Source organism: Rhizophagus irregularis, chromosome 8, assembly GCF_026210795.1.
Source record: "Rhizophagus irregularis chromosome 8, complete sequence".
Lineage (NCBI taxonomy): Eukaryota > Fungi > Glomeromycota > Glomeromycetes > Glomerales > Glomeraceae > Rhizophagus > Rhizophagus irregularis.
In genome coordinates, this window is record NC_089436.1 from 641,655 (window position 1) to 660,802 (window position 19,148).

Below are 19,148 nucleotides of genomic sequence, written 5' to 3' on the forward strand. Positions count from 1 at the left end.
ATCTTTAAGGTGATTTCATATTTGCTAATGAGTTATTAATAATTATTATGTCATAAGGTCATAAATCATCTTAAAATGGAATCAATATGGAAAAATATGAACAACCGAATGATTTCGGTGATTCGATAACCCTAAAACTTTATTTTTTTTTTTTTTATAACCTTGCGGATCAGTCATGAACCGCAGAAATATTTCAAAACGCGTATTTTAACCAATTGAGATATTGATTGAATCCTTTTTTAAATCCTTCTTTTAAATATTTTTTTTTTTTTTGAAAAAAATCCACTTCATTAATATTCAAATTTTCTTTTTGAAAAAAAAAATTTTTTTATAATTTATAAATTTATAATTTTTTTTAAAAAAAATTTTTTTTTTTTCCTTCAAACCTAGATTCTCCAAATTCCTAAATCATATATTCCTAAATCCTAAATAAATGAAAAGTATGCTAAATGCTAAAAAAAAAAAAAGTAAGAAATATATATATATATATTTATTTATACAAAAATGTTTTTTTTCTTTTTGTGTGTAGAGATTTTTTGAATTTTTTTTTCTTTATGTATATATATAAAATCTATTTTTTTTTTTTAAGATGAATTATTAATAATTTTGTGTAAAAAAAAAATTATATATTATCATTAATTTTTTATATACCATGAGTCCAAAAAAATAAAATGTTTATGAATCAGAATCATCATCTGAATCTTCTAAATTATCTTCTTTAATAGTGGTCCCATTCATATTATTTATCCAAATTTTAAATTCTTCACAACCTTTTCCATATTGTAACATTTTAACTTCATCCAATTCGGGGAAAGTGGCATTGATTAAAGGGTTAAACATTTTTTGAGTTATTCCTTTACATAACCAAAATTCTAAATTCGTTAACCTATGACAAGTTGCCAAACCATCCCATGGTCCACAATCTTTAAAATCAACCAAACGAAATTTCACTTTTCTTAAAGAGATTGATTGCGTATCTAAAGCTGATATTATATGACCAAGGTACGCTTTACAATCAATCATATCTAAAGATAATAAAGATTTTTGTGCTTTTATTAAACGACGTAAAGATATTGCAGCAGCATCTTTTTGTAATGTTGTAGTTGTAATATTATTGTTAGTTGTTGTTGTTGAATTTATCGTTGTTGTTGTATTTGTTGTTGTTGTTGTTGTAGTTGTATCTTCGTTTTGTTGATTTCCATACCAACCACGAAGTTGTAAATATTCTACATTTTTACATAAATCTGGTAATCTAACTAATAAACCGTGTTGATTATAATCAAATCCATCAAGAGAAAGGGTTCTAACTGATGTAATTAAACCTCTAATTTCAGGTTCAGCTAAAATCATTACTTTTTCATCATGATAATCTTCTCCAAGAGATGAAAGTTTTAATGATGATAAAGGACCAGAATTATGTAAAAATAATCTTAATAATACTCTCATAACAGATAAAACACTATTTGGTCTTCTTTTTGGTAAAGTTGCACACCAAGATTCTACAGCAAATAACATTTCACCATAATCAAGATGACGTATGAAAGAAGGATAATTAAACATCGGTATAGGAGAAACTGTAGGTAATTTTATTCTTTTAAGTTTTAAATCTCTTCTTTCTTCAACATCTAATCCTCTTAAATAAGTTGTAATTAATTTATGACCTCCATTATGAAAAGGTCCAAAAGGTCTTCTCCATAAAATTCTTACTGCGCTTGTACACCATTGACGATTTACTAAAGCGCAAGCGTATAAATTTTTTAAAGCATCATGATCATAATAATAAAAAACTGATGAATGAGTATCTATTTCTACAACCAAAGAAAATATTTCTTCAAGAACATCCGAAACTAAAGATGGTTGTTGGGAAGGTTCAATATTTAACCTAAAAATGAACGAAAACAAAAAAAAAATGGGTTTAACGTTAGTATACTTTCTTTAATTTATACTTCAAATTTTTTTTTTTTTTTTTTAAAAAAAAAAAAAGAAAGAAAGAAAAAAATTAAAGAAAAAAAATTAAAAGGGATTGTAAAAAAAAGTTTTAAACACATCATCATTTTTAAACGTCCAATAATATTTCAGAAAAAACAAACAATATAGAAATAAGAAAAATTTCTTTTTAGGGTTAAATACGCACTGAGGCAAAAAGTGAGAAAACTCCTTGATTCTTTTTTTCCTGAGCATTTTTTACCCGCATTAAGATTTTTGCTATATATAGTAAAGAAAAACCATGTGGAAATAATGTTAATAAAAAAATGCTTAGAAATATAAAGAAATAACCACCAACTTGATGAAATTTTGCGACAAGCTGTTAACCTCTGTTGTAGTCGTAACGGGGGGAATATCCATCCTATAAAGAAAAATTCAAAGAAATTTTATATAAAGAAAAAAAACAAAATAATAATAATAATAATAATAATAAAGAACTTCAAAAAAGTGAGAAGAAGAAAAAAAAATTTCCAAAAAGAAATGAAATGAGGAAGAGAAAAAAGAGGAAATTAAAAAGTAGAAAAAAACTTGAAATCGACTTATTTAAGGAGTATAATGCGAAATGTTTATCGAATTAAGTTGATTTGTACGGTATAAATTATTTTATTTTTTCAACTTTATATATCCGTAACCGATAATGAAGAGTTTATAAAAAAATGGTTGAAAAAATTAACCATTAATGGTGATTTGATGATTTTTCAGGCGCAGTAAAAGATAAAAAATAATTTACTACAAAAGTTGTGAATCATGTTCACGACAGAATTTAGTCGCCGATTTTTAACGTTGTCGGTGTTTAAGGTGTATATATAATAAAGGGGTTAAATAAAGTCTATTTACTTTCAAGTTTTATGAGGCGTTAATCTTTATTCGGTTTGTTTTTATTTATTCTTTTCTCATTAAAAAAAAAAAAATTATCGTTTTAGTCGGTGAAGTTCACACCGATGGGGGAAATGTGGTATTGGTGTCTCGAATTAAAATAATTGGTAAGACAGAGATCACAAAATGTGAATCATTCAAACATGTAATAAACATATATATATATATGTATTATAATTTATTTTACGTACATTTCAAATGTAAATTTTTTTTTTTTTTTATTATTATTTTATTTTATTTTCCTTTTTTCTTTTATAAATTTGATCATACATATGATTTATATATAATTAAAGAGGATCGTTATTCCGAATCAAACAATAATATTTGCTGTTCGGATTTCGGAAAACTTGTCCGCGGCGAAGTAAAAATGACGTAAGACAATGACGCAGTAAAGTAACTATCAAATTAATTGGTTCAATTTGTTTATTTTTTTTTTTTTAAAAAAATACCCTTCAAAGGATTTGTTATAAATTAAACGTGTTACTGAATTTAAATAGTATCACGATAACTTTTTCATTGTAAAATACTACTACATTTAAATGATAAATGAGTAGAATTTCTTCAAGTAAAAATAAATAATTAAACACAAAATTAAAAATTGTTCACATGTTATACCTTTTTATCGTTTAGGTTTATTCTATTAAAGAACCCGGCTGTGTATAAAATTCCGGATAATTAACCGGAAATTTTGAGGCTGCGCATTATTTATATGTTTTTCAAACAAGAATTTGTTAAGAAAAAGGTAATTTACAATGCATCAAATTTTACTATTTTTATTAATTATTTATTCTTTTATAGAAATCTTGAATTACTTCACGCGATATTTTACTTATTATTTTTTATTCCACGCGCCAAAACATTTGATTATAAATTATAAAATAAATTATTTTTTTATCAACAAAAATACAATTTAAGTAGTTTAGCATAAATTGACTTTCCAATCTGGAAATCTGGAAATCTTTTTTTTTTTTTGGTGTTACATGATAAAAAATCACGTTAGGTTTTCAAACCGATTTTTTGAATAATTGATTATTATTTATTTATTATTTATTTATTTATTATATTCATTAAATTTCATTACTGAATACTTTAAAGTTTGGCTTTTTCTAGTATTGTATTATTATTATTGGGATCAATATTCAAGATTATTCCATTTAATGGTTCTTTAGAAGCCCAATCGATCATCGTTTCATAAACTTTTCCATCATATCTTCCAAGTGCTGAACTTAATAAAGCATCAGGAATAAGAAATGCATCAACTAAACTAACAGCATTTGGTCTGATTTCTTTTAATAAATTATAAACTTGAGTTCTTAATAATCTTGCTTGTGATGAAGTTAAATATTCACTTTCTAAAAATTCTCCTACATCTTTTTCCATCGTATGTAATACGAATAAATTACATAGTGATGTCATAACTTTTTTCAATGACGTACTATTATGTAATATATTTAAACTTTCATCATTAATTTGTTGTTGTGAATTATATTGAAGTGCTGTTATAAAATTTTGTACCAAAAGATATTGACAATGTGCATGTGAAATTCGATTGATTTCTACCAACATTGAATTCCAAGATTTTTTTTGATTATCTATTTGATCAACTGCATTTGCAAGTAAATATGCTATACGATGTCTAAATGCTTTCAATTGAAATTCTTGATTATTAAAATTTAAAGGTGTTGTTGCCATACATTTTTGATTAGGTTCATTAAGATATTGTAAAATATAAGTAATTGTTGGATTGGTACCAATTTGTGACGCGTATTTTTTGGGATTTTTTGTTACTTTTCGAAAAGTTTTCATGAGCTAAAAGAAAAAAAAAAGAATTGTTAACTATATATATATATATATATTGATTCTTTTATATATACAGTACTGTATATATGATTTACTTACATAACGAGCAGTTTGTTGAGTTAAAACATAATTATCACCTTCCCAAGTAGTATTCGGTAAATAATCTTGATAAAATTTAACAAATCCACTAAAACTTGAATATCCATGACCTCCACATGCTCTTCTACAATCTTCAATTGATTCTACTGCCATAGTAGTAGTTAAAGATTTTAATCCTGAACTTGAAGCATGTATATCTGCTAATAAAGAATAATTTCCATCAGAACTTTGTTCCATATATTTTGTATATAAATTATTCATAGCTTTTGATGTAAAAAAACACGCGTATGATTGGGCAATTATAGGAAATAATCTATATTGTTGCATAGTATAATCCAATACTGAAGTTTCAACTATACGACTAAACGATAAAAAAAAAATTTTTAAACATATTTAACAGAGTATCTCAAAACATTATAAACATTATTAACTTTTTTAACTTACCCATCTTTCAACTTTTTTGGTTCATCTTTATCAATAAATTGTCTACGTATGGCAGAATAACGAATTGCAATTGTAGCAGCACGCGCAAGTGTAACACGTACACCTGTAACAATTAAAGAACGAATCAAAACCATGATACCATAATTTATCTTATCATTTGGTGGACTTATATATTTTCCAGTAGCTTTCTCAATTTGACAGTATTTAGAAAGCATATTAAACCGTGGAATTCGTACATGTTCAAATAACATAAATCCATTATCAGTAGCATTAAAACTAAAAAAGAAAGAAGTATATACATACATATATATATTTATTTATATATATTTTTTTAAAAAAAATATCAAAGTAATAACTTTATATTTACCCAAATTTAGGACCAATGTCTCCAATCGTAATACCAGGTAAAGGTAAATGGGTTTCCAAATCTCGAATTTGAACGATAAATGGATGAGGACCATAATCTTTTCCATTACTTTTCAATTGAGCCATAACAATAGCATGGGTACTGTAATAAATTTAGTCACATTAAAAAATTTGAAAACTATGTCAGAATATCAGAAATATAATATTAATACTAACGCGGTTCTTCCTAAACCTCCAATCCACCATTTAGAAGAAGTCAAAAAAGGAGAATGTATTTCAAATTCATCAGTTTCTGGAATATAAGTGGAGGTAGTTTCTAATCCTTGAACATTGGAACCATGACCTAATTCTGTTTGTGCGTAACATCCAATGATTTGATAATTTTTAGCCGGAATAAGAAATTTTTTCTTTTGTTCTTCCGTTCCATGACCGATTAAAGTTGGTATAAACATCCCTCGATGAGCACCAAACTAGTCGGCATTAGTTGGAATAAGTTGGAATTAATTGGAATTAGTTGGAATTAGTTGGAATTAGTTGAAATTAATTGGAATTAAAGTCGAAATTCAAATAAATAAAATAATATCACGTACAGGTCCTGGCATATCAAGGAACCATTCTGCATATTGAAGTTCTTCTACATTCCATTTGTTTTCCCTGTAAAAATATCAGATTTTTAAAACAAGTAAGTAAATATATATATATGTAGACTATTTTTCGTTGAAATGTCCTTTCGGCGAAATGGCTTTCGGCGAAATGTCGCGTAACCGTAGATTATATAATAAATAAATTTACATACTTAATTAATTGTACCAATCTTTTTTCTTTTTTTATAGTATATTCAAATAATTTATCCCTTCCCATAAAATATATATTGGTTTTATCGAATACGGGATCATTTTCAATTATATTCAAAATTTTATGATAACGTTCCAAATCTTTAATACCATATAAAAGTAATGTAAGTTCTTTAACATCGAATGATGCGGATTCTCTCTCTTGTGTTAATAAATCTGGACCTTGTGGATCAGATGGTCTAAGATGCGAAGGAATTTTTACGTAAGATGTCATAATTTTTCTTTTAAAAACAAAAAATAATAATAAAAATAGATTAAACAGATTCCCGACGAAAAATTATTACCGACGAAAATTATTTATATATATATACACATCATCTTGCGGACCATCTTGATACGGTAGTTAATTATAAAATGGTTAAAATTCCTGAAATCTTACGAAAAACAACGCAATCCTTTTTCTTTAATGAATATGCTTATTTCGTGGAAATATTAAAGGAATGATTACATAACAAATGTAGATCACCACCTATGAAAGTAACTTAATTAGTTTTTCTTTTTAATAAAATCAATAAAAATTACTACGAAATACCTAATTTGTAAATGACATATTAAATCGTTGTAAGTTGTAACCCTTATACGGAAAATCAAATATATCACGTGAATAAAATTCTATTCCAGAAATAATATTAGACAACGGAGTGTTAACGGGATGTTGTATATACCAAATACCATAAAATTCAGGTCGGTATTATATAAATGTGCACATGATTATAAATTCAAACACAAAAAATATTTTTTTTTAAAAAATATTCATTAGAAATTCTACAAGAATCATTTGTTTATGCATCTTATAAAGTTTATGTAATTATTGATTGAACTAAATTTAACTAAACTTTAAAAAAAGGCGTACATAAGTTTTCATTATAAATTACATTTTATAACGAACAATGGACTAATTTATTTACAGTTTGATTCAAATCTTTTATTATTATTATTATATATTAAAAAAGAAAAATATTTTAGCCGTATACCCGTTCTTTATTTTTCATGCAAGGTTTACAATCAATCGGTGTACTTATTACTATTTCGTTAAAAAATACTTCTTTTTAATAAAAACAAAGCATTTTGGTCATTTTATCATTAAGGTAATTATAATCGTTGATCCCTTTTTTTTTTTTTTTTTTGGCGGTAATCTTTTATTTATTAAATTCATTAAACATGAGGGGAAAAGGAAAATAAATTTTTGGAGAATGTGAAAAAAAAGAGTTATATTTAATAATAAATAAATAATTTATTTATTTATTTATTTTATTTTTCTTTTTATACAGTATTACAGTACTACACACAACAAATTATTATTATATTACAATCAATTATATTTTTGCATGATAATACTAAACTAAGTCTTATTTTATCCTATTTAGCTATCGGACAAAAATTCCCGATTAAAATAGTATAATAAAGATTGTCTTATCTTCAGCCAATCATGATATTCAACTTTATATCTGTATAGTATCTGACACTAAAATAAATATATATTTAATTGATGCAAGAGAAAAAAAAAATTTTTTTTTTTTCTTTTTTTTCTTTTTTTTTTATTATTAGTATTATTTTGATCAAATAAAATAAATGTTTTTTTACCTTTTAATCAGTTCGCATAGCATACCGCACCATTCATGGTTCAGTACCATAGCGCCATATCATAAGATTTTTTTTGAGGAGAATTGATATACATTCGAAATTACTTTATTTTTCAAAGTAGATTAGGTAGATTGTTTTCTTTCTCCTTTCTCCTTAAAGAAAAGGTTCTGACTTCTGACATGTACAGGGTGGCTGAAGGTGTTCAATAATCTTGCATTGAGTTCTCTGATTTATACATTATTATGCAATGACCCCGCACCTTGTCAATCACCAATAGTGTCAACTTTTATGTTAAACCTAAAAAGGTAACTTGAGGAAAATCATTCGTGCGTAGATTGTGTAGATTGTGTAGACATCGCTTGAACATCTTCAGATGAAAACCGCTGACCATTACATTAAACTGTTCCACAAAAAACTAAAAATTTTGAAGAGTGAGAAAGGGGAAGAAGAGGAGATTTAATAATCTAATATCGATATCTGGGTTTTTTTTGATGTATGCTGTACATGCAAGTTAAAATTTTTAGGAATTTATTAAACATGGATGATTGATTAAAGTTGGACTCCTTTAGTAATCGACTGGCAGGTTGTATTGTTCATTTATGGTTCGTGTTCGTTGAACTTACAACCTGCATCCTAAACGCCTATGTGCAATCCTGTTGATAAGTATAACCAAAGGCATGCTTGAATACCTTTTTAGTCATTCAATGAAAAAAAAAAAATTTTTTTTACAATCCAATTTTCTCATGACCCACTGTACTTTCAGATGTTGGTCTCAGCATAGATTCGCCAATAGAGAATGCAATCAAATTTGAAAGATCAATTTAAGCACAGTAACATACATTACCTTGTTTGAGATTTAATGACATGTTAAACAAAATACAGCCTTATTAATATTTAATTATTGAAAGAAATTTATAAATGATTCTGGGAGAAAAAAAAGCGTATTCAAACATCATAAACATCATTTATCTCCCTTTGTTTCAATATCATTGACTTTGCAGGGTTAGTATTTATTTATCACAAACTAAATATGTAACGCCCTGCAAATCACATCATTCCATTTATCAAGCACGCACGATACCGTGCAATACGGGACATGCCGGGACAAGTTTCAGGTTTCGATATACTACTAATTATTTTATCACAAACTTTATATGTAACACGAAACCTCCTGCAAAAAAAGGTCGACCCAAATTCACAGGCTTTTACAGAAAATATGATGATGATATGACGGAATTATTCGGATAAAATTTTTTTTTTTTTGCAAAAGTTTCAGGTTTCGAGTATTATCCCTCTAACTGTAAAATTATTAATAAATTCCAGGTAAATAAATCCAGAATACAGTTAAAGAGATACTTTTATAATAATTACGTACAGTATTTTAAAAAGTTTGAAAATTTTTGGATTTTATTTACCGATAATAGACAGTATTCATAAAGATTTCAATAAATGTATATTTAATCAGCAAATGATCCATCAAGTTCAATTTTATTCAGTATATTACAATATTTTGTTTACCATATAATTTTTAAATTAAATAAATTTCTTTTATTGATTAATATATGGCAGTAATAATTTAAATAGTACAATTCGGATCGGAAAATTTAGGTACTGTAAGCGTAAACAAACGAAGTTACATCCATTCCGAATAGGTTCTGCCCAATTTACTAACAATCTTTCCCTGATCAACAGATCGAATTACTATATAAATTTTCTAACAATTTTGAAGAATGAATGAATTACTTAATTCATTATATTCTTTAAATTCTTTTTGATTTAGAAATTAAAATGTTTTAGGGATAATCGATTTAGGGATAATCGATTTAGGGATTTGACAAATGAATTACTTAATTCATTATATTCGTTTAATTTATTAAAAAGATAAGTTCGTTTTATTTAATCAAAACTTAATACATTATAATCATTATAAATTATTAATATGAATTATTCATTTATATCGTTTAATTTATTTATTTAAATTTATTATATTCATTTTAAATCCGTATTTAATTAATTAATTAATTATTATATTCTTTTTAAATCAATCCGTATTTCGATATGTTAAATATAGCCAATATATTTTATAATTAAATGAATGAAAATTATCAAATCCTTTATATTCATTAAATTTGTTTAAATTCGTTTTATATAATTCATTATATTCATTACATTTGTTTAAATTCGTTTTATATAATTCATTATGTTCATTAAATTTGTTTAAATTCGCTTTATATAATTCATTATGTTCATTAAATTTGTTTAAATTCGCTTTATATAATTCATTATGCTCATTACATTTGTTTAAATTCGCTTTATATAATCCATTATATTCATTAAATTTGTTAAATTCGCTTTATATCATTTCTAAATTAATTATTTATTTATGATAATTAATTATACACAAAAATGTTTTGATAACACAAATAAATAATAAATGAAATATGATAATTTACATTACTAAATTAAAATATCACACATAAATTTTGTTATTATTATGCAAAATAATAATAATCGGAACTATACACTTTAGCTTAATAGTGTACTTTGTTTATAGTACCCAGGTTGTACGACATGGACATTCACAACCGTAATGGCATTTCGGGGTTGCAACCTCGTATAATCAAGCAGGTGGTACCACATAGGTTGTAAATGGTGACGGCAGGCCAGTATTGGTATTTTCTGGAATCTGGATCTGGAAACATGTATTCCAGATTGATTCCAGTGGTTTTTAAAGTACTGGAATCAAATTTCCAGATTCCAGAGGCCATTGGAATCAATTTGGAATCAAAATTCCAATATTCCAAATTCCAGTAAAATTGTCATTGGAAACCGGAATTTCCCATCACTGCGGCGGGCCACACTAACCTACACACATGCCCATTGTTCATCACTACCTGTATATAGAGGAAGGACTTCTACCCAGGAGTTTTCCTTTAGCTTAATATTTTTTTGTCAATAAAGTCAATAAATCTGAAATTTTCCATTGTCATATATTTGGGCAAGTATTCTTTTGAATAGGTAATATATATATTAAAAAATTATTACTGAAAATTATTACTGAAAATTATTAGTTATTACTGAAAAATTATTAGACCAAAAAGATTGAAAGCGTAAAATAATAGGATTTTCACGCATTATTATATTTAATTTGTACCTGAATAATACCTTACATAATACGTAGATGACCGTAAATTATCTTCCCCAACGTCGCCAACAAAATTTCACGTTCACGTGATCATTTTATAAATAATTGTCAGTTTTTCACCTCTCGTCACACCTTTCCGCTGCGTGAAATCCTATCTGTCACCGATTTATTTGTCACATAATACGCCACTCTTTATATGTTAATGCCATAATTTCGGCCAAGTCACGTAAACGTAAATTACCCCGATATAAATTACCGAAGTCATATGGACACTAAAGATTTACATAAACATGAAGAAATAATTATCGAGGATCTTTAGTTATAAGTTTCATATAATAATAACTTTATTATCTTATTATCTTTTATATAGATAATCAAAATACAAAGGGGAAGATTCAAATTTGATTTCATCTTGATCAACAATCTTTACATTTGTTTCTTCTTTTAATATTTTTAAAAAAGAAGATTCATCATCTTCAGCAAGATAACCATCTATACCCAATAAATTGAATTCATCATTAATTTTTGCATAATCAATAATGAATTTTAAATAATCATCATTAAACATTATCATAATTAACCCTCTTAATTTACATTTACAATTTTTCAATAACATATATAAAGCCTCATAATCAAAAAAACATGATAATTCTAAATATTTTAATGAAATAGGTAAATAATTTCCTAAATCAGAAATCAATTCATTTGTCCAACCAAAACTTCTTATACCAAAATATTTAAGATTTAAATTAGAAATTATTGATTGAACAGATTGAAAGAAACTTATAGAATCAAGAGTTAATATTAAATGAGTAATATTAGGACAATGAATTGAAAGAGGTTTTGATAATATAATATAAGAAGTAGTTCTATCCAAACATAAAGTAGTTAAATTAATTCCTGATAATTGAATTAAATTTGATATTGTTAAAGGAAGAAAATGATTATTTTTTAAATGAAGTGTATCTATTTTACATTTTATATTCTTTGGAGAGGGTGATGATGATGATGAAGATGATGATGATAAGGAAGTAATAGTATGAGATGAAGGAATAGTATGTGATGATAGTGATGTATTATTACTATTATTACTATTATTGTTATTAATAGTATTGTTATTATGTTCAAGTTCATGACAATTTACAATTAAAAGAAATTTTAAATTATTACAATTTAATAAAATTTCAAAAGGAAATAAATTATTAAATTTAGTATCTATAAAATGTAATAAAACAAGAGAAGATTGATTAATTAATAAATTTAAAATTGATTTTGGTATATTACCATGAGAATTAATTATAAATTTTTTAATATTTCTTTGAGATTTAATTATATTAAAAAATATTTCTTCTTTACCATCATCATTATTATTAAAATAAGAATCAATAAATATATGAGATAAAGTATTACAAGATTGGGATAAAGATTTTAAAAAAGAATAAGTATTTGGTAAATTATATAAAGGTTGTGAATCAACACTAAATTGAAAAATTTTAAGATTTGAAAATGAAGTAGAAAATGAATCTTTAGGTAAATAAGGAAAATCAGGATTATTTTCAAATGATTTAATATTTAAAAGATAAACTTTAGCATTATTTCTCAAAAACATTTTAAATAAACTTTGAGATAATCTATGAGATATTTTGTTGATATAATTAGAATTATATTGATTATCAAATTGTGATGATGTTATTGTTATAGTTGTTTTAACCCAAAGTTTTATACTTGAAAACATTGTTTCATAATAAAATTCTTTTAAAAAACTTGGATAATTAAATAAAACTTTTTTAAAAATTGGATAAAGTTCAGGATGATATTTACGAAGTTGTTTTTCTTCTTCATTAAGAAATAAAAGATATATTTCTATTAAACTAAGAGAAAATTTAATCGAACGTTGCATTAAAGAAAATGGTTTACGCCAAAGTATAGGTATAATTGTTCTACACCATAATCTATTTACTAATAAACATGAATGTAAAGATGTTGTATCATTTTCAAAATGTTTGAAAATTTCATTTATACATTCGATAGGAAAAGTTGACTTTGCCATTTTTTTTTTGAGGTATTTTTTTTATTTTTTTTTATTATTTTTTTTAAAACAGAAAAAAAAAGGGGGGGAAATCATATAAAAAAGGGTTGTGTTCAAAAAAATTAACCGCATTTATATAATTTCGAAAATCGCATTTAATAGTGTAACCGGTGTGTGTAATTATGATTACCGATACCTAATATTCTAACTATTTAAATTAAAATATTTTTTTTTTTAGTGTACAATCCCCGTCTTTTTTTTCCTTCTTCTTTTCTTTTTTTTATTCAAATTTTTAAATAATGGAGGGTGAAGATAAAATTACTATTGAAGTATTAAATATTTTATTCAAAATTCTTCAAAATCATAAATTTGAAAATTCAATTCCTGAGGATATTATTGAAATTATAAAAGAATATATTGATTCAAAAAGAATAAATGTTCAATTAAGAGAGATTAAAATTCCAAATAAACAAAAACATTTTGAAATTGGTTGGGATCAAGATAATTTATTAAAAGATCTTTTATCATTATCATTAAAATTATATGAACCTCATAAAAAAGATTTTGAAAGGATACATATTGGAACAAAAAATAAATGGTTTCTTGATAATATGAAATTTGAAGGAATAAATACAGAATTAGAAATTATAACAGAAATTGTTTTAAATCAAGAAAAAAATTTACCAGGATTTGAATATTTTTATGAATTTAATAATGAAGGAGGAAATCATCATTCTGGTAATTTACTCTTTGTATCTGAAGTTGGTATTTTAGCTATAATTGGGGTTAATAATAAATTTAATTATATAGAAAATAAAAAATTTATTAAAAATCAAATTAGAGAATATAAAACATTTGCTAATAATAGATTTGGTAATAAGTTTGTTACAATAATTGGGTTATACGCATCTTATAATAGAAATGGTAAAATTACATTAAATCCTGTTGATTCTTTTGATAAAATGATTATGAAAAAAGTCAAAGAATTTACGAAGGAAAAACAAGAAATGTTACAAGAAAAAACTTCAAGTAATAATTTTTTTTTTTTACATACTTTTAAGATATATATTCATTTCAATAGACTGACAAATTTTAAAATTCTATTTTTTTTATTAGATAAGGATTCGGATTCAAGTTATTCTGATTCTGATTCAAAAGAAGAAGAATCTGATTCTGATGATGATGTCGTTATAGATGATAATTCATCACAAAATAGCTTTTTTGATTTTTTGAAATCTGTTATTAAATTCATAATTTTCATTTTACTCTTAGATTTTATCTTTAAAAATTATTTCAAAAAGGAGGGTATAGAATAATGTTTTATATTTGATGAAAAAAATTTTAATAATAAATGCATATACCTTACTTAAATATGTCATAGTGTTGATCTACATGGTCATCAATAATGTTGCGAACGAAAATAGTTTGTGATTGGCGATTCTAAACTCATCCGTATGGATCTCAATTATCGAAATATTTTAATCTTAAACTCTAAAGTTCCAAACTCCGTATGATACTCATATTTAATGTCACGTAAACTTTATAAAATGCTAAAATCTGGGGAAAGCGTTATTTGGGATTCTCGGAGATTGTTAGTGTAATGCGCACGTTATATCAGGTTATATCAATTCCATTTTTAGTCAGAGATTTCGGATTTCACGAAAATAGTTTCGTCTGACTTCGGAAGTTTCTTCCACAAATAGGATATTTCTCCCGCATAATGGAAAACTTAACAATGAAATTTTTCCTATTGGTGTAATTTATATTATTTGAAAGCGGGGTAAGAAACCTATCCATAACAATGCTATCAAGCTCGTCAGTCAAAAACTTATATGCATATATATATATATATATATATGAGCAAATGATCCTCGTACGCGGGCAGGTAATAAAATATTCGTGCACAAATCTTCAAATCTGGTAAATCTAGTTTAAAATCTTTTCATTAGTGAGGCATGATTGACGATAATGATCAGGTAAATATGACAAGGTAGCAAAAGAAAAAAAAACAAGAGATAACTTATTCTTTAGATCCAAGCGTTTGTACATTTCAAATAAAATATTCAACTATCCGGAGATAAAATGCTTTTGAGATCGCAGCATAAATAACAATACAGCGTGTTGAGCAGGGCCTGCATTAATATTATTTGGATCTAAATATAGTTAGTATTCTTCCTCTTGGAGGAAACAATAAACATGATGTATATTTATTAGTCGAGTCAATTATTATCCTTGACTAACCTTTTTAATTCTATTTAGAAATCATATTACATATCAATATTTAATATTAGTTAAAATCAAACATTGATGTACAGTGCCTGGAAAAAAGTCAGTAAGCACGTGATGTCGATCAATTTTAATGCGAATTTTTAAAATTAAATAATTCATAAATTACTACGCCAAATTTAATATCTTTTTTTTATTTGAAAGACAAAGCCTTCAACTTTTTATTAATACTTTGTTGGGTAACCTTTACTATTTATAACAGCAGAGATACGACGAGGCATGCTACTAATAAGATTTTGATATTTATCAGCTTCAATATTTGACCATTCCTCTTGAAGTATTTCCCATAAATTCTCCCTGTTTTTTGGTAATGGCTTATGTGCCCGCACCTGCCTTTCCAATTCATCCCATAAATGCTCTATAGGATTCAAATCTGGGCTCTGTGCGGGCCAAGGAAGGCTGTTTACTTCATTTTCTTCTTCCCAACTCTTAACCACCCTTGCAGTATGTATAGGGGCATTATCATCCTGAAAAATAAAATTTTCCTGATCGTCTAGATTATTAATAAATGGTAATAAATAATTTTCCAGTACATTCATATATACTGTGGCTGTTATTTTACCTTCTAATTTAACTAATGGACCAAGATTGTTTTTTGAAAAACATCTCCAAACCATCACTCCTTGTTGACCTGACTTTACTGTAGGTATTAAACACTCAATATCATATTTTTCATGTGGCCTTCTCCAAACCAATCTCCTACCATTTCCTCTGAATAATTCAAATTTGGATTCGTCGCTCCAAATAACACTGTCCCACTCATTTATCCATAATTTTCGTTCTTTGGCCCAGTTGAGTCTTTTAATTCTATTTGTTTCAGTAACAAGAGGTTTTCTTACTCCTACTCGACTATAAAAACCTTGTTCATGAAGATAATTAAGTAAAGTTTTTTTGCATACATGTGTGGAAGTAGAATCAACGAAATTCTCATGTAACTCCTGAAGGGTCATTTTCCTATCTTTTTTAAGAATTCTTATTAAATGTCGGCCATCCCTTTCTGTCATTTTAGGCGGTCTTCCAGTCCTAGGAGGGAGTGTTTCATCACCACGTATCTTGTAAGTAGAAATAACCTTATGAATGGTACAACTGGGACAATTTAATGCTTCAGCTATCTTTCGTTCACTTACTCCACATTTTCCAAGCTCCAATGACTTCTCCACGTTCAAAAATTGTAAGTTCTCTTCGTTTGCAAGACATAGTAGTTAAAGAAGGTTCTAAACAACGCATGGGAAAAAATTGGAGACAAATTTATAATAAAATGATCGACAAAACTGGTTTTAAAGTTAAACAAATAAATGATCTACAGTCACGTGCTTACTGACTTATTTCCAGGCACTGTACACTGCGTAACTGCGCACTGTGACTATTATTTAAAAATTCCATATATGTAATTATTCGGAAATTGGTAGATCATTAGAAAATTTTTTAATACTGTCTATTATGTCGGGATGATCTTTAATAAAAAATGAGATTTTCGTTGACATTTTTGATATACGAAATACACGCGGTTACTATTTATTAAATTTCTGAATTTTACTATGAAGATCATCACATATACAAAATTTATAGCTTTTATAATATAACAAAAAACAGCCATAAAGTTGGTTTATCCCGAATTTTACCCCAAATACCCCACCATTTTAAACCAAGCTTATATTAGAAAAATCTTCATAAAACTCCGGAATTTTACATTAAATCTTATTAATTTCCTAATTCATTTTCATAATGAATTTCTTTCGATTGTTTGATGAACCATTTTTTATGACAAATAATATTTAAATTCTAAAAGCTTAAGGGAACGGATGGTCTAAAAATAGCGGAGATTTTCTTAACATACGGTATAAGAATCCCAAAGGGTAGGAGTTAATGACAACTTTTTTTACACAATACCATTACAAAATTTTAACTTGAAAATTTTAACAACAGATGATTTCACGGAAAATAAAAATAAAAAAATCACATATAAAAATGAAAAATTATTCAATCTGGAGCATAATTTTTATAATTATTTCAATAATTAATATTATATCAGTATTACTTCTTATGATAGTAATAATAAAATCACCATCATATTTAACAAAATGGACATTATTTCAATTATGTATAGCAGCATTAGGTTATAGCATATCAACATTACCTTCGATATTAATATATGGTGATAATTTATTGGAGAAAGCATTTACATCAAATTTATGTATGATTCAATTTAGAGTTGCATCTTTTTTCTTTTATCCTTTAAATTTATTACCTATTGAATTATCATTTTATTTTTACGGACTTTTAAAACCAAAGTTAGATTTAAATATAGAAAAAAAATGGTTTTGGACTTTAACTTCAATAACTTGGATTCTTTCTTTATTTTATAATTCTTTAATATTAATTATTACTCGTAATGATGAGAATGGAGGTATTATAGCAACAAGATTTTATTGTGAAGCTTACAAGGTAACAAATAATTGGAATCATTTTTGGGTTTATCAATTTATTGTATCTATTTTTTTAGTTGCCACAATAATTTCACGTGAGTTTTTCAAATATATATAAATATTTTTTTTTTTCGCGAATTCTTCTTTGAATCTTTCTTTATTAATTTTATAAATCTTCATTATTAGTCTTTTCGATAATTATATTATATCGAAAATGGAAAATATTTAATAATAATCAAAATAGAAGGACGGCTATTAAATTGGGTTATGCAGTACGTTTATTTATTTATATAATTATATATACTGCATTATTAGGATGTTATATTATTTCGGATATAATAAAACAATTAAGAATTGGTAATAAAGAATTAACTAATTACGCTGAAGATAGTTATTGTTTTGGTGATTTTACATCTGCAATTGCGTGAGTATTACATGTATAATAAACCTTTCCTCTTTTATTTAGATTGGGACTGAATTACTTAATTTGTACTTTTTCTTTTCTTTTCTAGTGGAATAATTTTATTACTAATATTTGGAGGAAATCGTACGGCGGCAATATGTTTACCGTGTTGTTATTATGTTCCACCACATAAAGCTTATCAACCTTTTGTTCCTCCGTCATTTACTCCTCCACAAACTGATATGTTCGAAATTATTGTAAATGATAATAATAATAATGTTAATGTTAATGTTAATGAATATATTGAAAATTCTGAAATTACATTAGATTTAGATTTTCCCAGAGAAAATTGAAAATCTATTACTAATGCTTATAACCGCAGTGCATGCAGTGGAGGGAAGATGAAAATTTGGCGCAAATGGCGCAGAACGCGTATTAATAATGAGTAATAGTTTGTACAACTACAAAAAATTTAAGTTTTTTCCATATATGTTCTATACAAGATTGATCTATGATATCATTCGTCATTTATTGGTGACAAAGTTTTTTCTATTTATCCGTTTCCGTTCGAATTTCTCGGTTAAAAATTCATTGTTTATAAGAAAAAATTGATTCTTATATTCTCATAAAATGTATTGTTGTATTGTTTTGCATGTATTTTGAAAATCAAATACAATTAAAATTGGTTAAATACGCGTGATTATAAAAAAAATTTGATTTTATATTTGAATGTAATTTTTTAAAAAAAAAATTGAAATATATATATAAAGGGAACCGAATTTTGGTTTTTTTTTTTTAAAAAAAAAAAAGAAAAGAAAACAAAAACAAAAAAAAAAGCAAAAAAAAAGCA

The 19,148-nt window shown here is 25.7% G+C and overlaps 5 protein-coding genes across 5 annotated transcripts; 2 read left to right on the forward strand and 3 right to left on the reverse strand.

The window, feature by feature from the left end:
- Positions 1 to 89: 89 nt before the first annotated feature.
- Positions 90 to 2,755, reverse strand: OCT59_028043 (uncharacterized protein). Its single transcript, XM_066147051.1, has 3 exons — positions 2,314 to 2,755; positions 2,135 to 2,205; positions 90 to 1,882 (listed from the first exon to the last, which is right to left on the reverse strand). Exons 2-3 carry the CDS (start codon positions 2,179 to 2,181, stop codon positions 676 to 678), a joined length of 1,254 nt encoding a protein of 417 aa, XP_065993802.1. The 5' UTR covers positions 2,182 to 2,205; positions 2,314 to 2,755; the 3' UTR covers positions 90 to 675.
- A 1,196-nt stretch (positions 2,756 to 3,951) lies between these two features.
- OCT59_028044 (uncharacterized protein) lies at positions 3,952 to 6,639 on the reverse strand (the record flags this gene model as incomplete). Its single annotated transcript, XM_025323628.2, has 7 exons — positions 3,952 to 4,671; positions 4,762 to 5,122; positions 5,206 to 5,481; positions 5,573 to 5,713; positions 5,788 to 6,041; positions 6,162 to 6,225; positions 6,368 to 6,639. The coding sequence occupies 7 exons, from the start codon at positions 6,637 to 6,639 to the stop codon at positions 3,952 to 3,954; spliced, it is 2,088 nt and encodes a 695-aa protein (XP_025169790.1).
- Positions 6,640 to 11,509: 4,870 nt separating this feature from the next.
- On the reverse strand, positions 11,510 to 13,204 carry OCT59_028045 (uncharacterized protein; the record flags this gene model as incomplete). The annotated part of the gene is made up of 1 exon (XM_025332601.2): positions 11,510 to 13,204. The coding sequence occupies one exon, from the start codon at positions 13,202 to 13,204 to the stop codon at positions 11,510 to 11,512; it is 1,695 nt and encodes a 564-aa protein (XP_025169791.1).
- Positions 13,205 to 13,426: 222 nt separating this feature from the next.
- OCT59_028046 (uncharacterized protein) lies at positions 13,427 to 14,551 on the forward strand. Its single transcript, XM_025321094.2, has 2 exons — positions 13,427 to 14,212; positions 14,300 to 14,551. The coding sequence occupies exons 1-2, from the start codon at positions 13,483 to 13,485 to the stop codon at positions 14,497 to 14,499; spliced, it is 930 nt and encodes a 309-aa protein (XP_025169792.2). The 5' UTR covers positions 13,427 to 13,482; the 3' UTR covers positions 14,500 to 14,551.
- A 2,961-nt stretch (positions 14,552 to 17,512) lies between these two features.
- On the forward strand, positions 17,513 to 18,651 carry OCT59_028047 (uncharacterized protein; the record flags this gene model as incomplete). Its single annotated transcript, XM_025332602.2, has 3 exons — positions 17,513 to 17,990; positions 18,082 to 18,319; positions 18,408 to 18,651. The coding sequence occupies 3 exons, from the start codon at positions 17,513 to 17,515 to the stop codon at positions 18,649 to 18,651; spliced, it is 960 nt and encodes a 319-aa protein (XP_025169793.2).
- Positions 18,652 to 19,148: the final 497 nt, after the last annotated feature.